General features: G+C 38.9%; 1 protein-coding gene across 2 annotated transcripts in view; it reads right to left on the reverse strand.

The window, feature by feature from the left end:
* hdac8 (histone deacetylase 8) overlaps positions 1–19569 on the reverse strand; it is a 35105-nt gene that overhangs the window by 7138 nt on the left and 8398 nt on the right. The window contains exon 10 of one of the 2 annotated variants that reach the window (XM_042512464.1): positions 7533–7638. In XM_042512464.1, the coding sequence (XP_042368398.1) occupies positions 7533–7638 (106 nt within the window). Of the gene's footprint in view, positions 1–7532; positions 7639–18509; positions 18612–19569 lie in introns of those variants that run through there. The other variant, XM_042512465.1, reaches the window with a different exon arrangement.

Raw genomic sequence — 19569 nt, forward strand, 5'->3', positions numbered from 1 at the left:
TTTATACGTTACACTGCACACAATGCTGCTTTGTTTGTCTATTGTTATGTTAAATTGCCAGATTAGGAAAAGTAAACATGTTGCAAAAAACACACACACAGACACACACACGCACACACACGCACGCACGCGCACACACACACACACACACACACACACACACACACACACACACACACACACACACACACACACACACACACACACACACACACACACACACACACACACACACACACACACGCATGCACACACACACACGCTCGGTGGATGAATAATTGTCCTGACGCAGTGAGAGAGGATGTCCTGTTTCTTGGCCATTGTGGAGCTGTCAGTGGAGTCTTGTCATATTCTCCCCGCAGTGACAACAACAACAACAACAGCAGCTTTATCATCTGTTTTTAATGCTTTCATGTGTTTCTTCTGTGTCTCACTTTCTGTATTTGTATCTTTGAAAATTCCACTGGTGGTTTAACTTACATTACACTGGGACTGGAGCATAGAGTAAAAGTTCAGCGACAAGAAATTCTTAAAACTGCAAAAAGTGTAGTCGTGTTTACCCGCCAAGCCCGTTTATGAGGCTTTAGGTTGCGGACAGACCGGAAGAAGCACAAAAACACCAAGCAAACTTACTGTTTACCCCTAAACTGTAAGGGTGGACACAGAAAATGACTGATGCTGTGATAATAGTGGGAAAACCTTTCCTCATAGTGTTTATGAACTTTTGTGTGGTGTTTTGGTGTTTGATAAACTCATGGATTACTGTCGAGGTTCCTTTTTTTTCTCCAACATAACCCTCTGCCCTGTGGGACTGGCTTTAATTGCTCTCCTCATCATAAACAGTGCCCGTGGTGTATCTGTGGAATATGTGAGTACATCGTCAGTACAAAAAAAATAAATAAATAAATAAAATAAGGGAGCAAAAACAAAAGTATTATGTTAGGTGTTGCTAGTGACTGCAATTGATGGACATTGAGGTGTATCTTGTTCAGTCTGTTCTAAGCTTTTGTGACACTAAAATGACAACAAATATACTAAAAAGGAGCTTTAAACCAATTTGTTCTGATCCTTTCCACCTAAATATAAATATGTGGATAGTTTCTTTACAAAATATAAAATCTTAAATTTCTGTTTGGTTTTTTTTTTTCAAAATAGCTTCACTGCTCTACAATATTTTCTGGTCCACTGTGAATACTGCTATTTCATCTTCATCTGCGGCACACTGATAGAAGACTCTTGTGTTTAAAATGCAGAACTATTTTCAGTCTAAACAAGGCCTAATATTGTACTTTCCACTGAAGCACAAAGCAGGAAATCGTGTAATTAATTGCTTTTTGTTGAGACTTTCAAAGGTGTTAACTCAACACAATGGCTTCTGTTTTTAGGCTGAAACTTTCCCTGGCCACATTTTATGATATGTAATAGTTTACACCACAAATTCAGGCAGGGATTACTGTAAATCACAATTACAAAGTCAATTATAGCCACAAGTGAGTCATATCTGGTTCTATCTTTATACACAAGCTTTAAAGACCACATGAGGGAACTAAGGGAAGAAATGATGCTGACTGAGGCAGTGTTGGCAAACAAAGCTAAATTTCACAAGCCTGACAAATTCTCAATAATCAAGGGGAACTGTTTTAGAAAAGATCAAAAGCGGTCACAAGTTGGTAACACTAGCTAAAAGCAGGCTAATAGGATATTTGCTTAGAGGGACAGTTAACCACAAAATCAAATATATTTTATATAACTTTTCCTCTTACTATAGTCCCAGGTATCAGTTTACTGTAGATTGTTTTGGCGTGAGTTGTCGAGTGTTGGAGATCTTGGCTTGTGGTGCTCAAAGTGCCAAAAAAAAAAAAAAAAAAAAAAAGAAAAAAACCCCTTGTTTTGTGCACTTTTATGTAGGAACTACAACATCTGCCAAGAGTATCACTGTGCAGAAGGAAGCATGTATCTACTGCTAGCTCACCTAGCAAGCTAGGTTAAGTTGCAGCTCATCCATGAGCAGATGCATGTTTCCTTCTGTGCAGCAATTTGGATGGCGGTTATAGTTCAGTTAAAAGAAAATAGTTCCTTCATAAAACTGCTCACAGCAAGGTCTGTGGATTATCCTGACTGACTGGGTCATGATTTCTGGAAAGAGTGATTGCTATTAAGTTTTTAAAACTTTTTTTTGGCACTTTGAGCACTATAAGCTGAGTGTCATCTAGCTCCATTATAGTGGAGAGAAGGCAGACACCTCTACGGCTGATATCTCCAACACTCAGCAACTCACACCATAACAACCGAGATTGATAAATAGCTCTACATGTAGGAGGTAAAATATATCATTGATTTTGGGGTGAACTGTTCCTTTAAATACAAAATTGACTACAACCTCAACTTTACTTGGCTTCATTCATTAACTCACACAATATAATTTCTGTCTCTATTATCTTCTCTTTCTGATTACGATTAGGTGTTGGTTAGTTGGTTTGCCGTCACAATGGGCTTTGGAAACTTGTGACGGGCATTTTTAAAATATTTTGGGATATTTTATGGACTAAAATTTAATTGAAAAATGTAAATTTTTGATAAAGTGGCAGATTCTTTTTTCTTTTCCCCATCAGTACTCTCCCTCTCTCCATACCCTTTGCCTCTGCTTCTTCTTTGCTTTCCAGATGTAGACGGTAAATTCTGGTAAAGTGACGAGCAACCACAGGGGCCTCAGATATTTACTACCTGCAGACGTTAATCTATCACAGCATCTGTGGGTGGGTATTATACTCAGTGTGTGTGTGTGTGTGTATTTCCTTGGTGGTATTTCTTTCACCATGTTTCTTGTTTGTGTTTGATGCGTACATATCTCATCTCTGAACATGTTTCATGTCCTGCTTGTATACTGTATCTTTGTATGGGTGTGTATTATATCACGTTGCGCGTGCGTGTTTGTGCATGAGTGTGGTACAGCATGACGAGCATCTTGTCAGCAGAGGGGAGAATTAACGAGCACAAGTAGCAGGATGTAAAGACGCTGCAATATTCCCTGCTGACACACACACACACACACACACACACACACACACACACACACACACACACACACACACACACACACACACACACACACACACACACACACACACACAAGCAGCCCCTGGGGAAATCACGCTACCAGAGTCTCGTAAACACAGAGTTGTGAACGCACAGACAGCTGCTGCCGCCTCTGACTATCCCCTCATAAAAATCACATTTTAATTAACACACCCGCTCAGTGTGAGTGTACGAGAGACAATAGGAAAGACTGAGTAACAGGAAACACTAGGAAAGCACATTCAGCTTGATGTTTTAATCACAATATATACTGTTTGTTTAATCTTTCAGTATTCAGGTTATATTGGGACAATAATAAAAAAACCAACATGCTTCTGAGGTCTGTGAAAGAAACATGTTGACTTTTACTATTTCTGTAACAATAACCGACTTGGTCGTAAAAGGATGTTTGACAACTTTGTAGACACGCTAAGAACGTGGCTCTAGGAGCACTAATCCAGAGTAAAATGACGAATGTTGGGTAGATTTCTAATAAATTTGTTGTCAACAGTTTTTTACTATATATACTGCCAGGTAGGTTATGAATTTCACCCAAGGAACAATTTAATAATTAACGGATATCGCTACTGCGCAGACTCCAGCTCTCAATGATGTCACCAGTACAAGTCTGTATCCGGGATATTTTAGCTTCATAACAGGTATGTGGGGACTAGTCATCAGCTGGTCCCAAGTATACCTAATTAAGTACAGCATAGACTGATTAAATTAAGCTAAATCTTAAAATAAAGGCAGCCTACAAAATCAGCCCAACATTTTTAATGTTAGCATGCTTTTACAGTATAAAAATATTATCATTCAGCTTAACACGTAGCTGACACATAGCTTCGATACAGATGTTAAACCCTTTTGATTAAGTTTGGCAACTCTCAGGTCAAAATATATATCACTGTGTGTTGGCAAAAAAATTGTATTTTTCGTACATCACCAAATAATGCGCAGTGAGCACAAATTGTGTTTGATGCATGTGCATTGTGTTAGTTAGACATATGGGTTTGGGACGTAACACATGCTTCACGAAAATGAAAAGGGAAAGGACTTTGGAGATTACCACTTTAAGATTCAAATCTTTACTGTCCATTCGTGCCAGCAGACAGCAGATGTGGGTACACACACACACACACACACACACACACACACACACACACAAACAAACATACGGACAAACTCACACTGGGCAGTTTCTCAGGGAAACCAGTGTTTATAAGCAGCACAGCACTTCCAACCCATGAGAAAAACTTATCCACCCCAATGATGTCATGTTTGCCCAGAGGTGTGTGTGTTAAAGCCTATTCTTATTCCGAGTGCGTGTGTGCGCATTAGTTAAGACGGCAGACATGTGGGTCTTTCTTTAATCAGAGACAGAGACAAAAAAGACATTTGCTCCGATATTTAAAATTATAATAAGCTCAATTCTGGTTGGTGGTTTTGGTGTCTGCTTGTTGTGTGGTGAAGCGCTGTGTGACAGACTCATTTTATAAAAAAAAAGTTGTTTCTGACTTGACGGAGAGCAGGAATTGGTGGAAGAGACAGAGAGACATGAAAGTAAAGACAGAAAATGAAAGAGGACATAAAACAGATGTGACAGGTTGAGACCAGGACCAAAACTTCAATGGATGAAAGAGAAGAAAGAAGTGGATACAGGGAAACACATTTTTTGGGGGAAAAAAGTTGTAAAATCAATACTTTTTGCAATAACTATGAATTTAATAAATTCACAGACTTTAAACTTTACGGCCGAATCAACTCTAACTGAAGGCAGGACAAAGAACAAGAGATCAGATGGGGCACGGCACCCAAACACACATTTCTTTCCATCTTTGGCTTGTCTGTATTTCATTTCTTCCTCTCTTTTATTCTCTCCATCCATCCATTCATCCACCCATTCTCTCCGTTGCCCCTAATAAAAGCCGTATGACTAGAAATCAGCGATACTTTCAACCCCTCCGGTTGTGATGATTTAATGCGAGCCAACAGACCAACTGAATTTCGGCAAATAAACTCCTGTTCCCCTGATTTGATGTGACCTGGAGTTTGTCGAAAGCAGAGAACTTAATGCTGTTTGGATAAGCCGCAACAAGATCCAACGGGGTTTTTTTGTCATTTGCTGAAGCAAAATGACCCGTTTAAATTTATGAAGTTTTAGTCGCTAATTGATGCCATGTCCGCTCTAATGCGGATAAAATTCGAGAACACATATTTTTCCCTCCGTTTTGGCTCTCCATTCACACTAAGCCACAGTTTTCCACTGGAAAAAAAACCAGCTTTTCAAACAGCAGTCCCACCTTGTAGTTTGGATGTAAAAAAGATATGATTATCAGCCTTTGGTAAACAGTACCTCCCCAGGGTATTAACACCAACTCTCTGTACCTTCCAATCTCTGTGATCACTTATTATTTCTTTTAGTGTAGCCGACATGTTGTTCTGCAAAAGTGGTGATTTCATAATAGCTTCAAGGGAGATATACTGCATATTCATCACATCGAAAACTGCAACTGCATGCTGATTAATAATCCAGCCTCCAAGGTTAGGTGAGGAGTTGGTCATCACAGTGGAGGGACTGTTATGAAAATTAAGACCACTGATACATGAGATTAACAAATGGGCTGCATAAAATTAATTGCTGTATTTATAGGGGGCATACAGTTCGGTAAATGTCCTTTGGTGTGCTTGATTCAAGCCTTACAGTGTTTTCAGAAACTGAAAGCCTCTGAGTGAAGAGTTGGAGCAAGTCCTGATAACTATTTTAAGCTGTAAGCATATGAATGCACAGCACACAGAATGTGCTATCCTATCCAACAAAGGTAAAAGGCCATAAAAACAATCTTTAAAACAAAAAAAGTAAATCAATTAATAAATAGTGAGAGTCCATAAAGGACAGCAGGGAGGTACAGTGGATAGGTCAAACAAACACAGGACTTTTACCCCGGAGACCGCTGTTTGTGTCCCGTGTAAAACCAAAAGTTAACACTGAGTTATTTTAACATCATATAACATACTGGTTAACTTGTGTAAGTGAAGAAACAAATGCACATATTTAAACTCAAACCACGATTGATGTTTTTTCTAAACATGACCAAGTATTGAATATGATAAGTTGGGAGTGAGAACATGTTGAAATGAAGTCACAACTTTCTATTTGTATTAAACAAAAAAATTTAAACACAACACTTGTTTCTGCTCCAAATTTTCAGTTAAGGATCTAAGACTTTTTATGCACACCAAGGACATATTTCTCCAAAAACGTGTACATATACAAAATAATCACTTGCAGAGAGTGAATGACAGAATTTGGCTCTGCCACAGTCACTTTGTCTAGTCACACTTCATACTTGATGGAGACAATTGTGTACTCATAAACTAAAAGAGGGGGAAGAGATTTAGTGGCATTTCATTCCTTTTGGCACATCGGTGTGGAAAAACAGCTATAAAATGTGAAATGTTAGCAGAATTTATTCGACAAGTTTGAAGGCAGAAAAATTCAACTAAAGCTTTCAGCTCTTTCAATATGCTTTCATAAAGAATAAAATGAAATTTAGATCTTACATTTTTCAACATAAAACATGGTGACTTGACCACTTTTTGGCCACATATAAGTCTTCCCAGCCTTTTTTCTGCACCTTTCATTCAATCGGTCACTCTCTCAGACACAGAGAATGGATAACTGCTGTGTCAAATACAATATTTCACTGACGGAGGGAAAGGAGGGAGGATTTCCTGTTAGTCTGTGGTTAACACTTCCACACGACGGATCCTCAAAATTTACAAGACACTGAAATGATCAAACTCAGATCTCAAAAACCCTGCGATACACAGCGTAATGTTCGGGAAATGAACTCCACTTGTAGACTTGCTAGTTCCTGGCCTCACCCTCCTAACAACAATTCTCCCACCGCTCAACTTTTCGCCTTAGTTTCACCCTCACGGAGGATGTCTCCCGGGTGCTGCGGGCTGTCAGCACCAAGACCAAAGGCCCAGCTACAGACGCACACTCAGATTAATATACAAACATACATATAAAGGAACATATAGAAAGCGAAAGATGCAAAAAGAAAAAAATATACCACATGTATCAAGACACAGACTCTGACCGAGGTTTTGGGTAAAAGAGCGGGGTCGGCTGTGTTTTCACACACACACACACACACACACACACACAAAAGGATGTTTAGAGCCACAGGGAGGAGAAGAAAAAAGAACAAGTCATACTTTCATCCCACACAGAGACGTATAGAAGCAAGAACAGACACATGAAACCCCACATAAAAAGAGCCACGCAGAGACAAAAGGGCTTTCGGTGAGCGAAGGTTCAGGGTACACACATACACACACACACACATACACCTGTTTACCCTCCACACCCACACAAACAGACGCACCTGTGAATCCACACACACACACACACACACACACACACACACACACACACACTCACACACCTTTGATGGTGCTGATGACCTGGTCCAGGTGTTTGGTGTCGTTTCGGTCTGGTCGACAGCTTGGGCTGATTTCCAGCGAATAGTCAGGTCCGTACTCTGTAAAAAACTAGACATCACAACAATCGTTACGACAACTTCTGGATTTATGGTTTTCAAAATTTCTTTTTACTCTTTTTCTTATTCAGTCATTCTTTTTTTCCCCTCACATCTGCACACAGTAACTACAGCAGAGTGCCAAAGAACACGTTCTCCTCTTTGTCTCTTTTTTAAAGAATGCAGCTGCTTTCCTGGAAAAATTTCGGCCTCCGTTTGGACTTTGAAGAGTTGGACTGTGAAACTGAGTGGTGATGAATATTTACACAGGCTTTCAGGGATCATTCCTTTGAAAAAAATTGAAATAAATTCAAAAAAAGTCAAATACTCCACATATTGAGCTACACTTATGGTTTTGGATGATTTGATAGATTTTTCCCTCCATCTTTTTGATTGTACAAATCTATTTAAAGTAGCAGTTCATTTTGTATCAGTTACTCAATCCATGTTATGTAAATTTGTCAAGAAAATATTTTTCTTGCGAGGAGAAGAACTGATATACAAATGATCATTTGGGGGATGCAGTATGTCTTTACAGCATAGCCATGAGTAAGATGTGTAATGTTTTTAGTTTATAATGTAAGCATGTGGGAATGTTTTGCAGGTGTTTGGTCATAAATTAAAGCATTGGATAACTTATATCTGATGATGACACAGGATGAAAAGTCAGAGGATCACATTTTTATGTCTTGGCCAAACGTCATCGCAGTCCGTCCAGCAGTAGTAGAGATATTTCACACAAAAAAACCCACAAATGTCAACCCTAATAGTGGCTAGAGGAAAATTCAGGGCTTCACTACAGTCACTGGGATTCATCCTTTAAATTTCATGGCAATCTGTCCAATATTTGTCAAGATTTTTAAGTCTGGATCAAAGAGGTGGACCGACCAACATTACCATCCCCAGAGCTGGGCTACTAGTGTGGCTAAATCAGAGCTTTCAGATGGACACATGTTCCTTACATTTTCTGAAGTCAGCATGCTGTCTACAAGTTGCATTAACACAACAAATGTATGAGACAGTTTAGTCTGGTACATGTACAGAGAGAAAATGTAATGCAGAACACAGAAGAGGAACCACAAATCAGTCAAACTTCCACTGGACAGCCTGGGCCTCACTAACATGAACAAAAAAACCCTGAGATGATTTCAGCACATACCAAAGGCTCCTGGCATTTCATGCACAGTCGGACTGACTCCATGAAACAAAACCAGCCAATATATTTCTTTTTTTAAAAAAAGGGAAAAACAGGTGGAAATCCAGAGTGGGTTCAACCAGAAGTTAAAACCAGAGCACGTCAGTTGAAAAAACATATTTCCAGGGAATTTGTTGGGCCATGACTCCATGCCATGAGAGCAAAACAAACTCGGAGGCCAGGTCTGACCACAAGTGCGTCAGTCCATTCGCAGCCACTGTTGTGAAAGCCTTGGACTCTGAAGACTCAGCGGAACACACCGAGCAAGCCGCCGTGACTAAAGCCTGAAACAAAAGAGCGATATTCCTCCAAAACATTAAGTTTGTCTGTTTCAAACTCAGTATTTGTCAGTTTGAAACCATCTTGTCTGAAACCATAATCAAAAGCTCTGGTAACAGAAATTAAACGTCCGTGCAACGTTATGCAGTTTATGCTTCGGCAAAATGGTCTCAGTCGTCTCCATGGTAACCAGATGCTATACTCTGAATGTTTATTTTGTATTTATTTGTGTGCCACTTTGTATCTTTTTGCATGATAATTGAGAAAATTGATGAATTTAGTGAGTTAATTGAAGGGGACGAGATTTTAAACATTTGTTGAGAAAACAATGAAAGTGCATAAAAGTAAATGAGGTGGTCGTTGAAAAAAATTAGGGAGCTACAAGGTGAATATGTTTTCGTCCAACAAATGTGGGACGTGGACAAGGAGATGCACTTTCAGCATATCAAAAAATCTGCCATCCTTTTTCATGATGTAGTTAACTGAATCCAGCCCTAAGTTGCTCACACCAGGACACTCAAGACTCCAGTGGTTGCCTTAATTACCCATTCAAATTACATGACAAAATATGATGTATGCCACATTACAACATTTTTAATGTGCCTGACATAAAAGGAAAGTGTCAACACTTTTTGCTGCTGAAAAAAAAAACGTAATTTCAGTTGAGCAAAAGTGTCCAGCGTCATACCATAAATCAGGCTGTCCTCTGCAGATGGAGGTTACAACATTAAGCAATCGCCATGATAACTGTGCAAACGCAACCCTCTGAGGACCTTGACATGTATTGACTGCTCTGAAAAAAAAGCTAGTATGTGTACTTGGAGTCAAAATTTTTTTAGTCAAACTAAATACAAAAGGCTTTTTTTTTTTTATCACATTTGCTATTACCTTTGGTGTATTTCTAAGACATTTTTGAAAATGTAGGCCTATGGTATTTATGTAAACTGATATTGATATTTTCTGACTTAAACTAAAACCAGCAAACACTCCCCAAAATGTCAGACTGCTCCTTTAAGTTGGCAAAGTGATTCTGCAAACATCCCGTAATGATTTCTGCCCTAATGCCACGGCCATTTTAAAAACGGGGATATCTTGTTTTGGATTGAAACTCTTTAGTGGATTAGATGGATGTCATTAGAGAAGACTTCAGAAAGTCTGCTGGCAACACACACACACACACACACACGTCTGCACAGATACACGCACACAGAGCTGAGCCAACTTGCAGTAGGAGTATACTTTGGTGTACTTGAAGACAAAGACTACTCTGTCTTTGTTTAATAGCCCTGTGTGTGTGTGTATGTGTGTGTGTGTGTGTGTGTGAGAGAGTCAGAGCGAGGGAATGTTTGCTAGTTTGCGTGTGGATGAAGGTAAGAGTGTGTGTGTTTGTGCAAAGATGGATGGATGGATATTTGCAAGTGTGAGCACATGCATGCTCGCAAATATCCATGGTGTCTTCAAGTGTGTGTGTATTTGTGTGTCTGTGTGTGTGAGAATGTGTGTGTCTGTTTTCAATTAGCTCCGATGAGTTTCTGTCTTACCTCCGGTCTCAACAGAGCTCAACATGAGAGTAGTTACTTAACACACATGCACACCCGCAATGTATTCCCATGAACCCAGTGCTCTGTCTCCTGCTGTCCGGCAACACACACACACACACACACACACAGAGAAAAACACGCACAAATCACACACAGTCTCCTGCTGCTTGCTTGTTTGGCTTGGATGACCATGGGGAGAAAGAGAGAGGAAGCGAGAACTAGAGAGGTGCAGACACTCCTTAAAGAAACATCTTCCTATAATATTTCTAGAACATTCACAGTTGTGATATTCTTCATGCTTTTTTAGACTGTAGACTGGGAGAAAAAAATAGCGATGGTGAGTAAAATAAACGATAAAAGAGACACTTTAGTGCATGATCCAGTGACGCAGCGAATATACGTCACCTGGACAAGGTCAGGAGACAGAAAATACCAGCTGACTGGCTCCAGTGTCTCGGGCAGAGACACACAGAGAGATAAATAGTGGAAGGTCTCAGACTATTTGCCACGGTCCTGAACATGGACCCTGTGCCCATCATTCACTGTTCTTATGAGCCTGTTTGTATAAGAAACACTGGCCTTGATGAAGAGAACACTGTGTGTGTGGATCTAAATGTGTTGATTGCAGCTCAGAGTTAAAAAGTTCTATGAATACATTTGGTTTGTACTTTTGTAGTTATTTTGTTTTATTAGATTTGATCTAAAAGTAAGATTGACAACAGAATTCTACTATATTCATTTTATTCAATGCTACTATATTGCACTTTGTGTCACAGGATTAATTCCTTCAGTATTTCTTGTTCAAAAGGTTTTTACAGGGAGCTAAATTATCCACAGAGTTCTCTTCTTCTCCAAAACAAACAGACAAGGTGATTTAAATCGGCTCACAGATCAAATCAGTGTTTCTCCAACGTTGTTTTGGCTTGTCAGAGACAGGCGTCAAGCCAAACACCTGCTGATGTGTGCTCACCTTTTTTTCTCTGATATGTTAAGATCCAGACGTTCAGGAGGTTTTTACTGGAAGCCAAATTATCTGCAGAGCTCTCATCCTCTCCGAAACATACAGACCCGCTATTTTTAAATCGGTGAAAACACTTAATAAAGCAGTTTCAGGTTGAAAAAAAAATGAGGGGCTGCTAATTACACTGGCCAACACAAAAACCCATATGGCCATCTTTAGAGCCAATGTTTGGTTTGTCCGTTCTGGGCTACTGTAGGAAAATGGTGGTGCAACATGGCAAACTCCGCGGACAAGGACCCCCTCCCTATGTGGATACCTCTGCCAGAGGTTCCCAGTCACAGAGAGAACACGCCAATGTTGTGCTCAGTATATATTGCTAACAGCATACGGCTAAAAGTTTCTTAAAGGTAGTAGCTCTTGTGAACTTTGGTTATGTGTTAAACCGTTAAAAACCGGAACAATGACCAGGACTGTTCAGCACAAACACACAAATTGCTACAAACCAAGAAATGGTACATTAATATTGTAGTTGTGGAATTTGCAATCATATTATCAGGTGGTTTAGAAGCAGCAGCAGTCATCAGCTTTTAGGGGGAAGCCCTACATAGTAATAACAAACAATAATGATAACAGAAGCAATACACAATGAACTTATTAAAACTCTATTAGCAGCAGTAATATTAAAAGTCTGAGTATGTGTTCATTTGCATGAGCCCATCTGTTGGCAGCGGTGTGCGCATGTGTGTGTGTGTGTGTGTGTGTGTGTGTGAGCGTGTTTGTTTTCACAGTGATCAGCAGGATCTCCAGCTATGAAGGATGCCGAGCTACACAGCGGAGGGAAAAACGTCTCGGAAAACAAATGGATTCTGTCTGCTATCAAGCTGCTATCTAATAAATGTTTTCAACAGGGGAAGAAAAAAACGGCTCCATGTCCAAATCACAGTCACATAACGCACGTACACCTCCCTCTCCCTCTCCCTCTCCCTGCATCTGGACTCTCTCCCGCCCCCCCTACCTCTTCATCAATCTGTCTTTTATAGATTTGTCTGTCAGTTTTCCTTTTAAGGCAACAAATAGTGTTTGTATGTTGCTGAAAAATCAGGAGAGCTTACAGGAAACCCATGGGAATAGATTTAATCCTGAATGGGCAGGTGTTTTGCACCATGTTGAGTAAATCTTTTGAACGTTTTCCTTCTGCCTATTATATATTATTACTATATAAACTTCAAATAAGACGCCATAAGACGAGTATAACATCCTTTACATGCAAAGAACATGCAAGGATGCTTAATCTAAAAGACTCTCCTTCTCCATTTAACATTCTTCACATTTTGAAACAGAAACCGATAAGAACACTTGGCAGCACAAAACACTATATATATTTAACTGAATTTATTTTATAACTTCCAGAATAGGTTGCCAAAAATCTGGCAACCTATTCTGCCCTACTTTCAAAACTCCCCATCTATATAGTTTCTAGTTGTCATGAAATAGGGTGTCTACCTTATGCTTGAAACGGATAGAGGCTTGCGTAAATGTTTATGCGAGTGATTTAAAATGTAAATATTTGGAATGGCTATATTGCTGATACATGTGCAGAAAGTTTGGTCAAAATGTGTTAATAATAAAGCAACTTTGTATAAATAATTTAAGTTACATATCTATATATGGTTACTTTTAGATTTCACAAAAAATTCTACCCCACTTTTTGGGGAGACGCAAAACAAGGGGTTGGGAGTCCTCCGTTGGGAAAGTGCGAGAACTTTATTTCCTGCATTTTGGTGAAATTTATGCACAAATTGTGGCTTTTTACATCATTTCAAAGTGAAAAATGTCTTTAATTTTGTCAAAATAAAAGTCTACGATCATGTTTTGAGGGAGAAGTAAATGGACTGCACTTGTATAGCACTTTTCTAGTCTTTCAACCACTCAAAAATGCTTTTATACTACATGTCACATTCACCCATTCACACACACAATCACGCACTGGTGGCTGAGGCTACTGTACAACGTGCCACCTGCTCCTCAGTAACCATTCAAACAAGCTTACACTGCGATGGCGCCACATTGGGAGCTATTTGAGGTTCAGTATCTTGCCATTGTCATACTTTGACAAGTTTTTCGGAAGAGCTGGGAATCGAACTGCTGACATTATAATTTGCAAATGACCTGCTCTACTCCTGAGTGTCCCCCATACCTCCCCCACTATCTACGGCTATGCTGAATGATGTGTGCAGATGCAGCACAACACAGAGAATCAAAACTTTAAAACATAAAGGTTGCTTTTAGGATTTCAAAAGCAAAACAAAACATACTTTTCTTAACAAGTTAACAGCTTTTTAAAATGATAAAACCACTCAATTGCTTTTTTCTAAAACATTAAAAAGAGATGAAGTCCATCTCAAAATTAAAAACACATTCAATCTCCAATGAGTGTGAACACACTGCTGGGAGTGTTACTACAGTTTATGTGTAAAAGTATGGTAATGTGGTTTCACTGTCTCCTGTTGCTGACCAAAGTTAGAACTGTTCTATAAAGGGAGGAAAAATGAAAAAGAGGAAAGAAGTAAAGGAACTGAAAAACTCATGGGTCAAGTATTATATATACTGGGCCATTGGGTTTATAAAAATACCTTGCATAATAGGAAAATAAAGATGGGAATAAAGTGAATAATGATTCCATCTTCAAGGATCAAGCCCGTCCATGAACCCGAAACACAAACAGACATTAAAAAGACAACTGCACCACAGTGCAGGGAAACAAGACAGGAAACTAACTCTTTCAGCTCTTTGTTGGTACAACCCAACATTCACACTGACACTTTCCCCTCCAAGACTGAGTAAAATAATCTACAGCAGCAGAAATTTGATTAAGATCGATAAGAGCTGAATGAAAGCGAATAATCAGTTTCTTCACAGCACATTTTTCTGTGCCAATTTGTAAACAGACAAATTCCCTTGGTCTTATAACACACGCACACACAGAAACACACTGTACTCTGGTGATGTTTCCGGTGATTGAGCCCGTGACTCTGGGAGCCGACACATCCCTGACGGCAGTGAGGGGCAGGACAGGAAGTGGCTGCAGACAGGAAAAGAGGAAGTAGGAAGTAAAGAGGCGGGACGCTTCCCTGCTGCCAATCTGGGACCAGAGACGTCCTCCCTTCCTGTGTGGCTCTGAGATGGACACATATTTGTATTTACTTCTGTTGCTCCCAATGCAGACAACGGGGTATTTAAGTCCGCTTTTGGACAAACAATTCAGTCCAATAAGTGTGAAGATGTTGATTCAAAACCTTCAAGGCCATAATAATGGCATTATTTGCTAAAAATCTGGTCAAGCAGCAGGGTGGGAAATACCAGAGGCCCCACGATACACTACTATCACAATACTCAATAATCTTGCAATTAAATGTTGAGAATTGCAATAACATATATATTGCAACATATTCTTTTTTTTCAACTGCAAAATATGCCCTCAAAGGAGTTTTCTTCTTTTGTTCATCTTACTTGCAGCAAAATGTATCTATTAGACAGATAAAGCAACTGATATTTTCGATTCTAGCAGGCTACCAAAAGTTTAATTTGTAATTGCAATATTAATAATGTAATAGCAGTTAGAGCACTATATCAAACCTGGCCCCAGTGTCTAATCACCTTTTGAAGCTCTTTATCAAATTGATTTAATTTTAATATTGAAATTTAAGGGTCCAAAAGTCAAGTATTGCCCAAAAGATTTAGACAAGTGCTAAGAAAAGAAGAGCTACAAGAGGAGATTTGGAACTAGATCCAAAATTGAAGTGGTTATTGGAACCCTAACTCTGGTTATAAAGCAAATCCAGGTGCCAGTTTTCGTTCAAGAGCATTTTTTTGCGTCAACAAAATGTGCTTTCTGGGCATGCAGTGGAAACAGGAAAGAGAAGAGCGACAGAAAGAGGGGTCAGCACTGTATGTGACAAAGGAAATGAGCTGGATCCACACTAGCAAAATTGTGAGTACATGGTATGCGTGTTGACCCGCTGAGGCAGCCGCAGGAAGTTTAGATCTGTGGTTTGTTTTTATCATAGCAGCACGGCTGGGAGGAACTCCGCTGCTGGGAAATGACCAAAAACACAATTAAAGACACGGAGGGGTCTAAAGTGGTGACGAAAGTCAGATGGACAGCTCGAAATGTTTACAAAACACTTCTTTATTAACCATAGCAGCTGCATGGATAGCTGTCAATTATCTATACTTCATCAGAGTACAGAAACATGACCTTTAATTCTGAGCAGGCAGTGCAGCTTAAAGCAGTCTGACAAGCTGCAAATTGTCATGACTAACAATCAACAATCAATAGTGAGAATCTGAGGCAAAGTTATCCTAACATGCTAATGTTTTTGATATAATGTTTTCCATGTTATGGTATAAATATGGGCAAATTAGCATTTAAACATGCTATTAAGTAGGACGTATTTATTAAATGTTAGCTCAATAACATGTCATAGCATGTTGACAAGCCAACATTTAGGATATAGCATTATGTTTTGCATCTTATTGCATAAACATGAGGACATCAGCATTCTAACATTCTAATAATTAGGATATTTATATGTTAGATATTAGCTCAAAAACATACGTCATGTTAGCATGTTAATAAGCTAACTTTTTGAATAAATCTGAGGCAAAGTTTTACATTATATCACATAAATGCAAACTACAGTCATTATATTACAAACAAGCATTCTGACATGCTAATAATGAGGATGAAACATGTTAAATGTTTGATGTCATATTTTTTTTTTATTAACAAGCTAACTTGACATGCAAGTTAGCTTGCAAGTTGCATGTAGCATCTTAGCTTTTTCAGCTTGCTAACGGTTCCAACCAAAGCTGCTAGCATGGCTATAGTATGGTTATTTTAAATAAACAAAATGTTAAATATTTATTCACAAAGTTTCTTTGATTCAGACTAAAATTGTGAATTTGTTTGAGTGATGATCCAAAAGCAAGCATTAAATGTGGGCAGCCATAAACCCTGTCTGACTTTCATTAAAAGATTAAATCTTGTTTTGGCTGACAAATTAATAATTATATTACCTATTTTTTGTGGATTTATTAAACATGTGGAACCACAGCTTGAAGTCTTTTAGCTCTGTAAAACAAATACATCTTATATGTTGGCATAAATACGCATGGGCCACCTGACTGATTGAAGGCTGTTGTTAATTGCAGATAAATGCTAACAACCATAGGCACTAATATTTATTCAAATTTGTTTTTTAGACTCATCAGATTAGTGAGGTGTACCACACCAGCAAAAAATAAATGACATCATTTGTGTAAGCCAAATGACATTTTTTTCTTGCTGTTTTGACTTCCAAAGGAGGAAATTCCCCAAAAAAGCTTGTAACAAATGATAGTGTAGCTACAGTCACGCCATGATATCCTGCTTTTTCCCCCATAGCACTGCCTTTAAAAGTGATTTTTTTGACATTGTGGGAACGCAACAACACAGAAAAAGAATAATTCCCATGATTCCCTGTGCTCACAGCTGCTGTGACACTGACTTTAAAGGCAAAGGCACCTGGACATCAAACATTACAAGTCAATGTTGTTGGAGAAGTAATAACAAGTGAGACGCAGAACATTTTCTTCAACACAAACAAAGCAAAGTAGGTTATAATGACAGTCCCCATGCCTGTTTAATCAGAGACTTTAACCAACCTTTGACCTCTGAGGCTGCAGACCCCATATTGTTGCCCTCTGATTCACACACAGATTTGGCTCCATCACTATCACACAATGGGGGTCAATCAGGATCAGCTAACTGCTAACAGACAATACAAGTCAACGGAAGGGTTAATGACTTTCGACCCGCCAGCTACAATCCTGGTTCAAACTACAAAAGGCACTTTCACTTGTGTTTTTATAAGATGTTGGAATATAATAAGTGTGACAGAGGCAGGGTCATTGTGTGGGTTATCTGCAGTGTAATATTTTGTCTGGTAATCAGTGAACATTACAGCACTATTGTTGATGTGACTAGCGCACTGTGACTGATGTTTGTGTTTTTTAGACTACTATTTTTAACCGGGGCTCGTTCATACAGACTGAACACTTGCCCTCTTTAGTACTGAGAAAAGGATAAAGATGATTTAATTAAAAATAAACATTTTAAACAAAATATTTTAAACAAAATAAAACCAACACAAATATGTTTGGATTCATTTCACTGAGATTTGAGCAGATAAAACAAACTGAAGCAGCTGTTTTTGGATGTTCGAAACTAGATGAAATATAATTTATTATTTCAGTTTCTGATGGACATTTGTGATGCAGCAACACAATGGAAACAAATATGCTTTTTTTTTTTACTTGAGTGCAACTTTCTAACTGACAGTTTCCCATTGAAGACTGTTCACAGTTGTCTCCTCAACATTGGTGCAATTTATCATACAATGAAACACAAAAATGCCATGAAACAGGCTAACACATTATCTGACTGTAGTGAATGTGTGCATTCATGTGGTTTTGTCTACAGTAGAGCGAAAGAGTGGACACACACACACACACACACACACACACACACACACACACACACACACACACACACAGAAAAGGGGGTACAAAGGTAGTTTTTGTTTCCAATGTCGCTGGAACTTCAGCTTTGCTTGGTCATCATGGATAAATGCCCCTCTTATCGAGCACAACGGGCACAGACATGGCCACGAACACACACACACATACACACATCTGTCTGAAGTTGGATACTACTATAAACTCAGTAGAAAATGAACTTCAAAATAGATCCATAATACCTATTAAATTGGATTTAGAAGCCAATAAGCACTTAAATTGAAACAGGAAAAGTCATGAGGATATTTGTTTCTTACATTTTTTGTTATCAGGCAGAAATGTGTGTGTGTGTCCTCATCTTCATCATCTGTGGCAGCTGCTGCACTGATAGTTGCTTTGTTTTCAGTGAGTGCTCTTTAATGAGGTCAAAGGCTATATAGGGCCATTGGATGCTGACAAGGAGAAACAAGAGGTACCTTCATCATGGTCAGAACACACACACACACACACACACACACACACACACACACACACACACACACACACACACACACATGCACACACACGCACACACACGCACGCACTCTCGCATAAATACACATACATACACAAAGTCACGCACTCACAGCTATTCATTACATTTGACCAAGACAAGGTCCAAAAATCAGTTGCTGGTGAAAGAAGCTCTTTGTGTGTGTGAGAGAGAGACTAAAGGAGCAAGAAAGACAGATGGGTCTGCTGATTCGGAGACAGGATGAGTCTATTTGATTTACCAGTTAGCATAATGAGAAAATTAGTGGTCACACACGTCCTTTCTTTTACAAACACAAATTACTGAGATTTTTCCCTTCCTTGCAAAGGAAAATCCAAGAAGTGTTTCCACTCACAACTCATTAGGTTCATTTGTTTACATCCACGCTTTTCACCCAATTACTGCAAACAAGCAGATTAAGCTCCACTTAAAGAGTTTACAGTGACCACAAAGGTCTACATGTTGTGTTTCATAATCTTGTTAAAGGTGACCTACAGGAAACCTCTTAATAACATCACAGAACAAGAGAAATACACTGAATGCATTCACTTCATCTATATGCCCCCAATTTACAATTTAGATCAATATTTACCCAATGAGATGTTTTAATGTAGAATCACGAGTAATGTGGATATAATGACTAAGTGCATTAAGGCAAATCTTTTAAGTTCCATAAATGACATCACTTTACTGTAATGCAGCCTTTAAAATGCATGAAAAAGCAAAACACTGTATCTAAAATCCAAGACAATATCTAGTCTCATATCAAGATATCGATTTTTTAAAAGGCCATGAGATATGAAGAAAATATGTGGAAAAAGCTTGTAAGGGAACTTTGAGTTTAGAACATTTTCTCACGTGTTCCTTAAAAGGGAAAG

The sequence above is a fragment of the Plectropomus leopardus genome, chromosome 23 (assembly GCF_008729295.1).
Source record: "Plectropomus leopardus isolate mb chromosome 23, YSFRI_Pleo_2.0, whole genome shotgun sequence".
Classification (NCBI taxonomy): Eukaryota; Metazoa; Chordata; class Actinopteri; order Perciformes; family Serranidae; genus Plectropomus; species Plectropomus leopardus.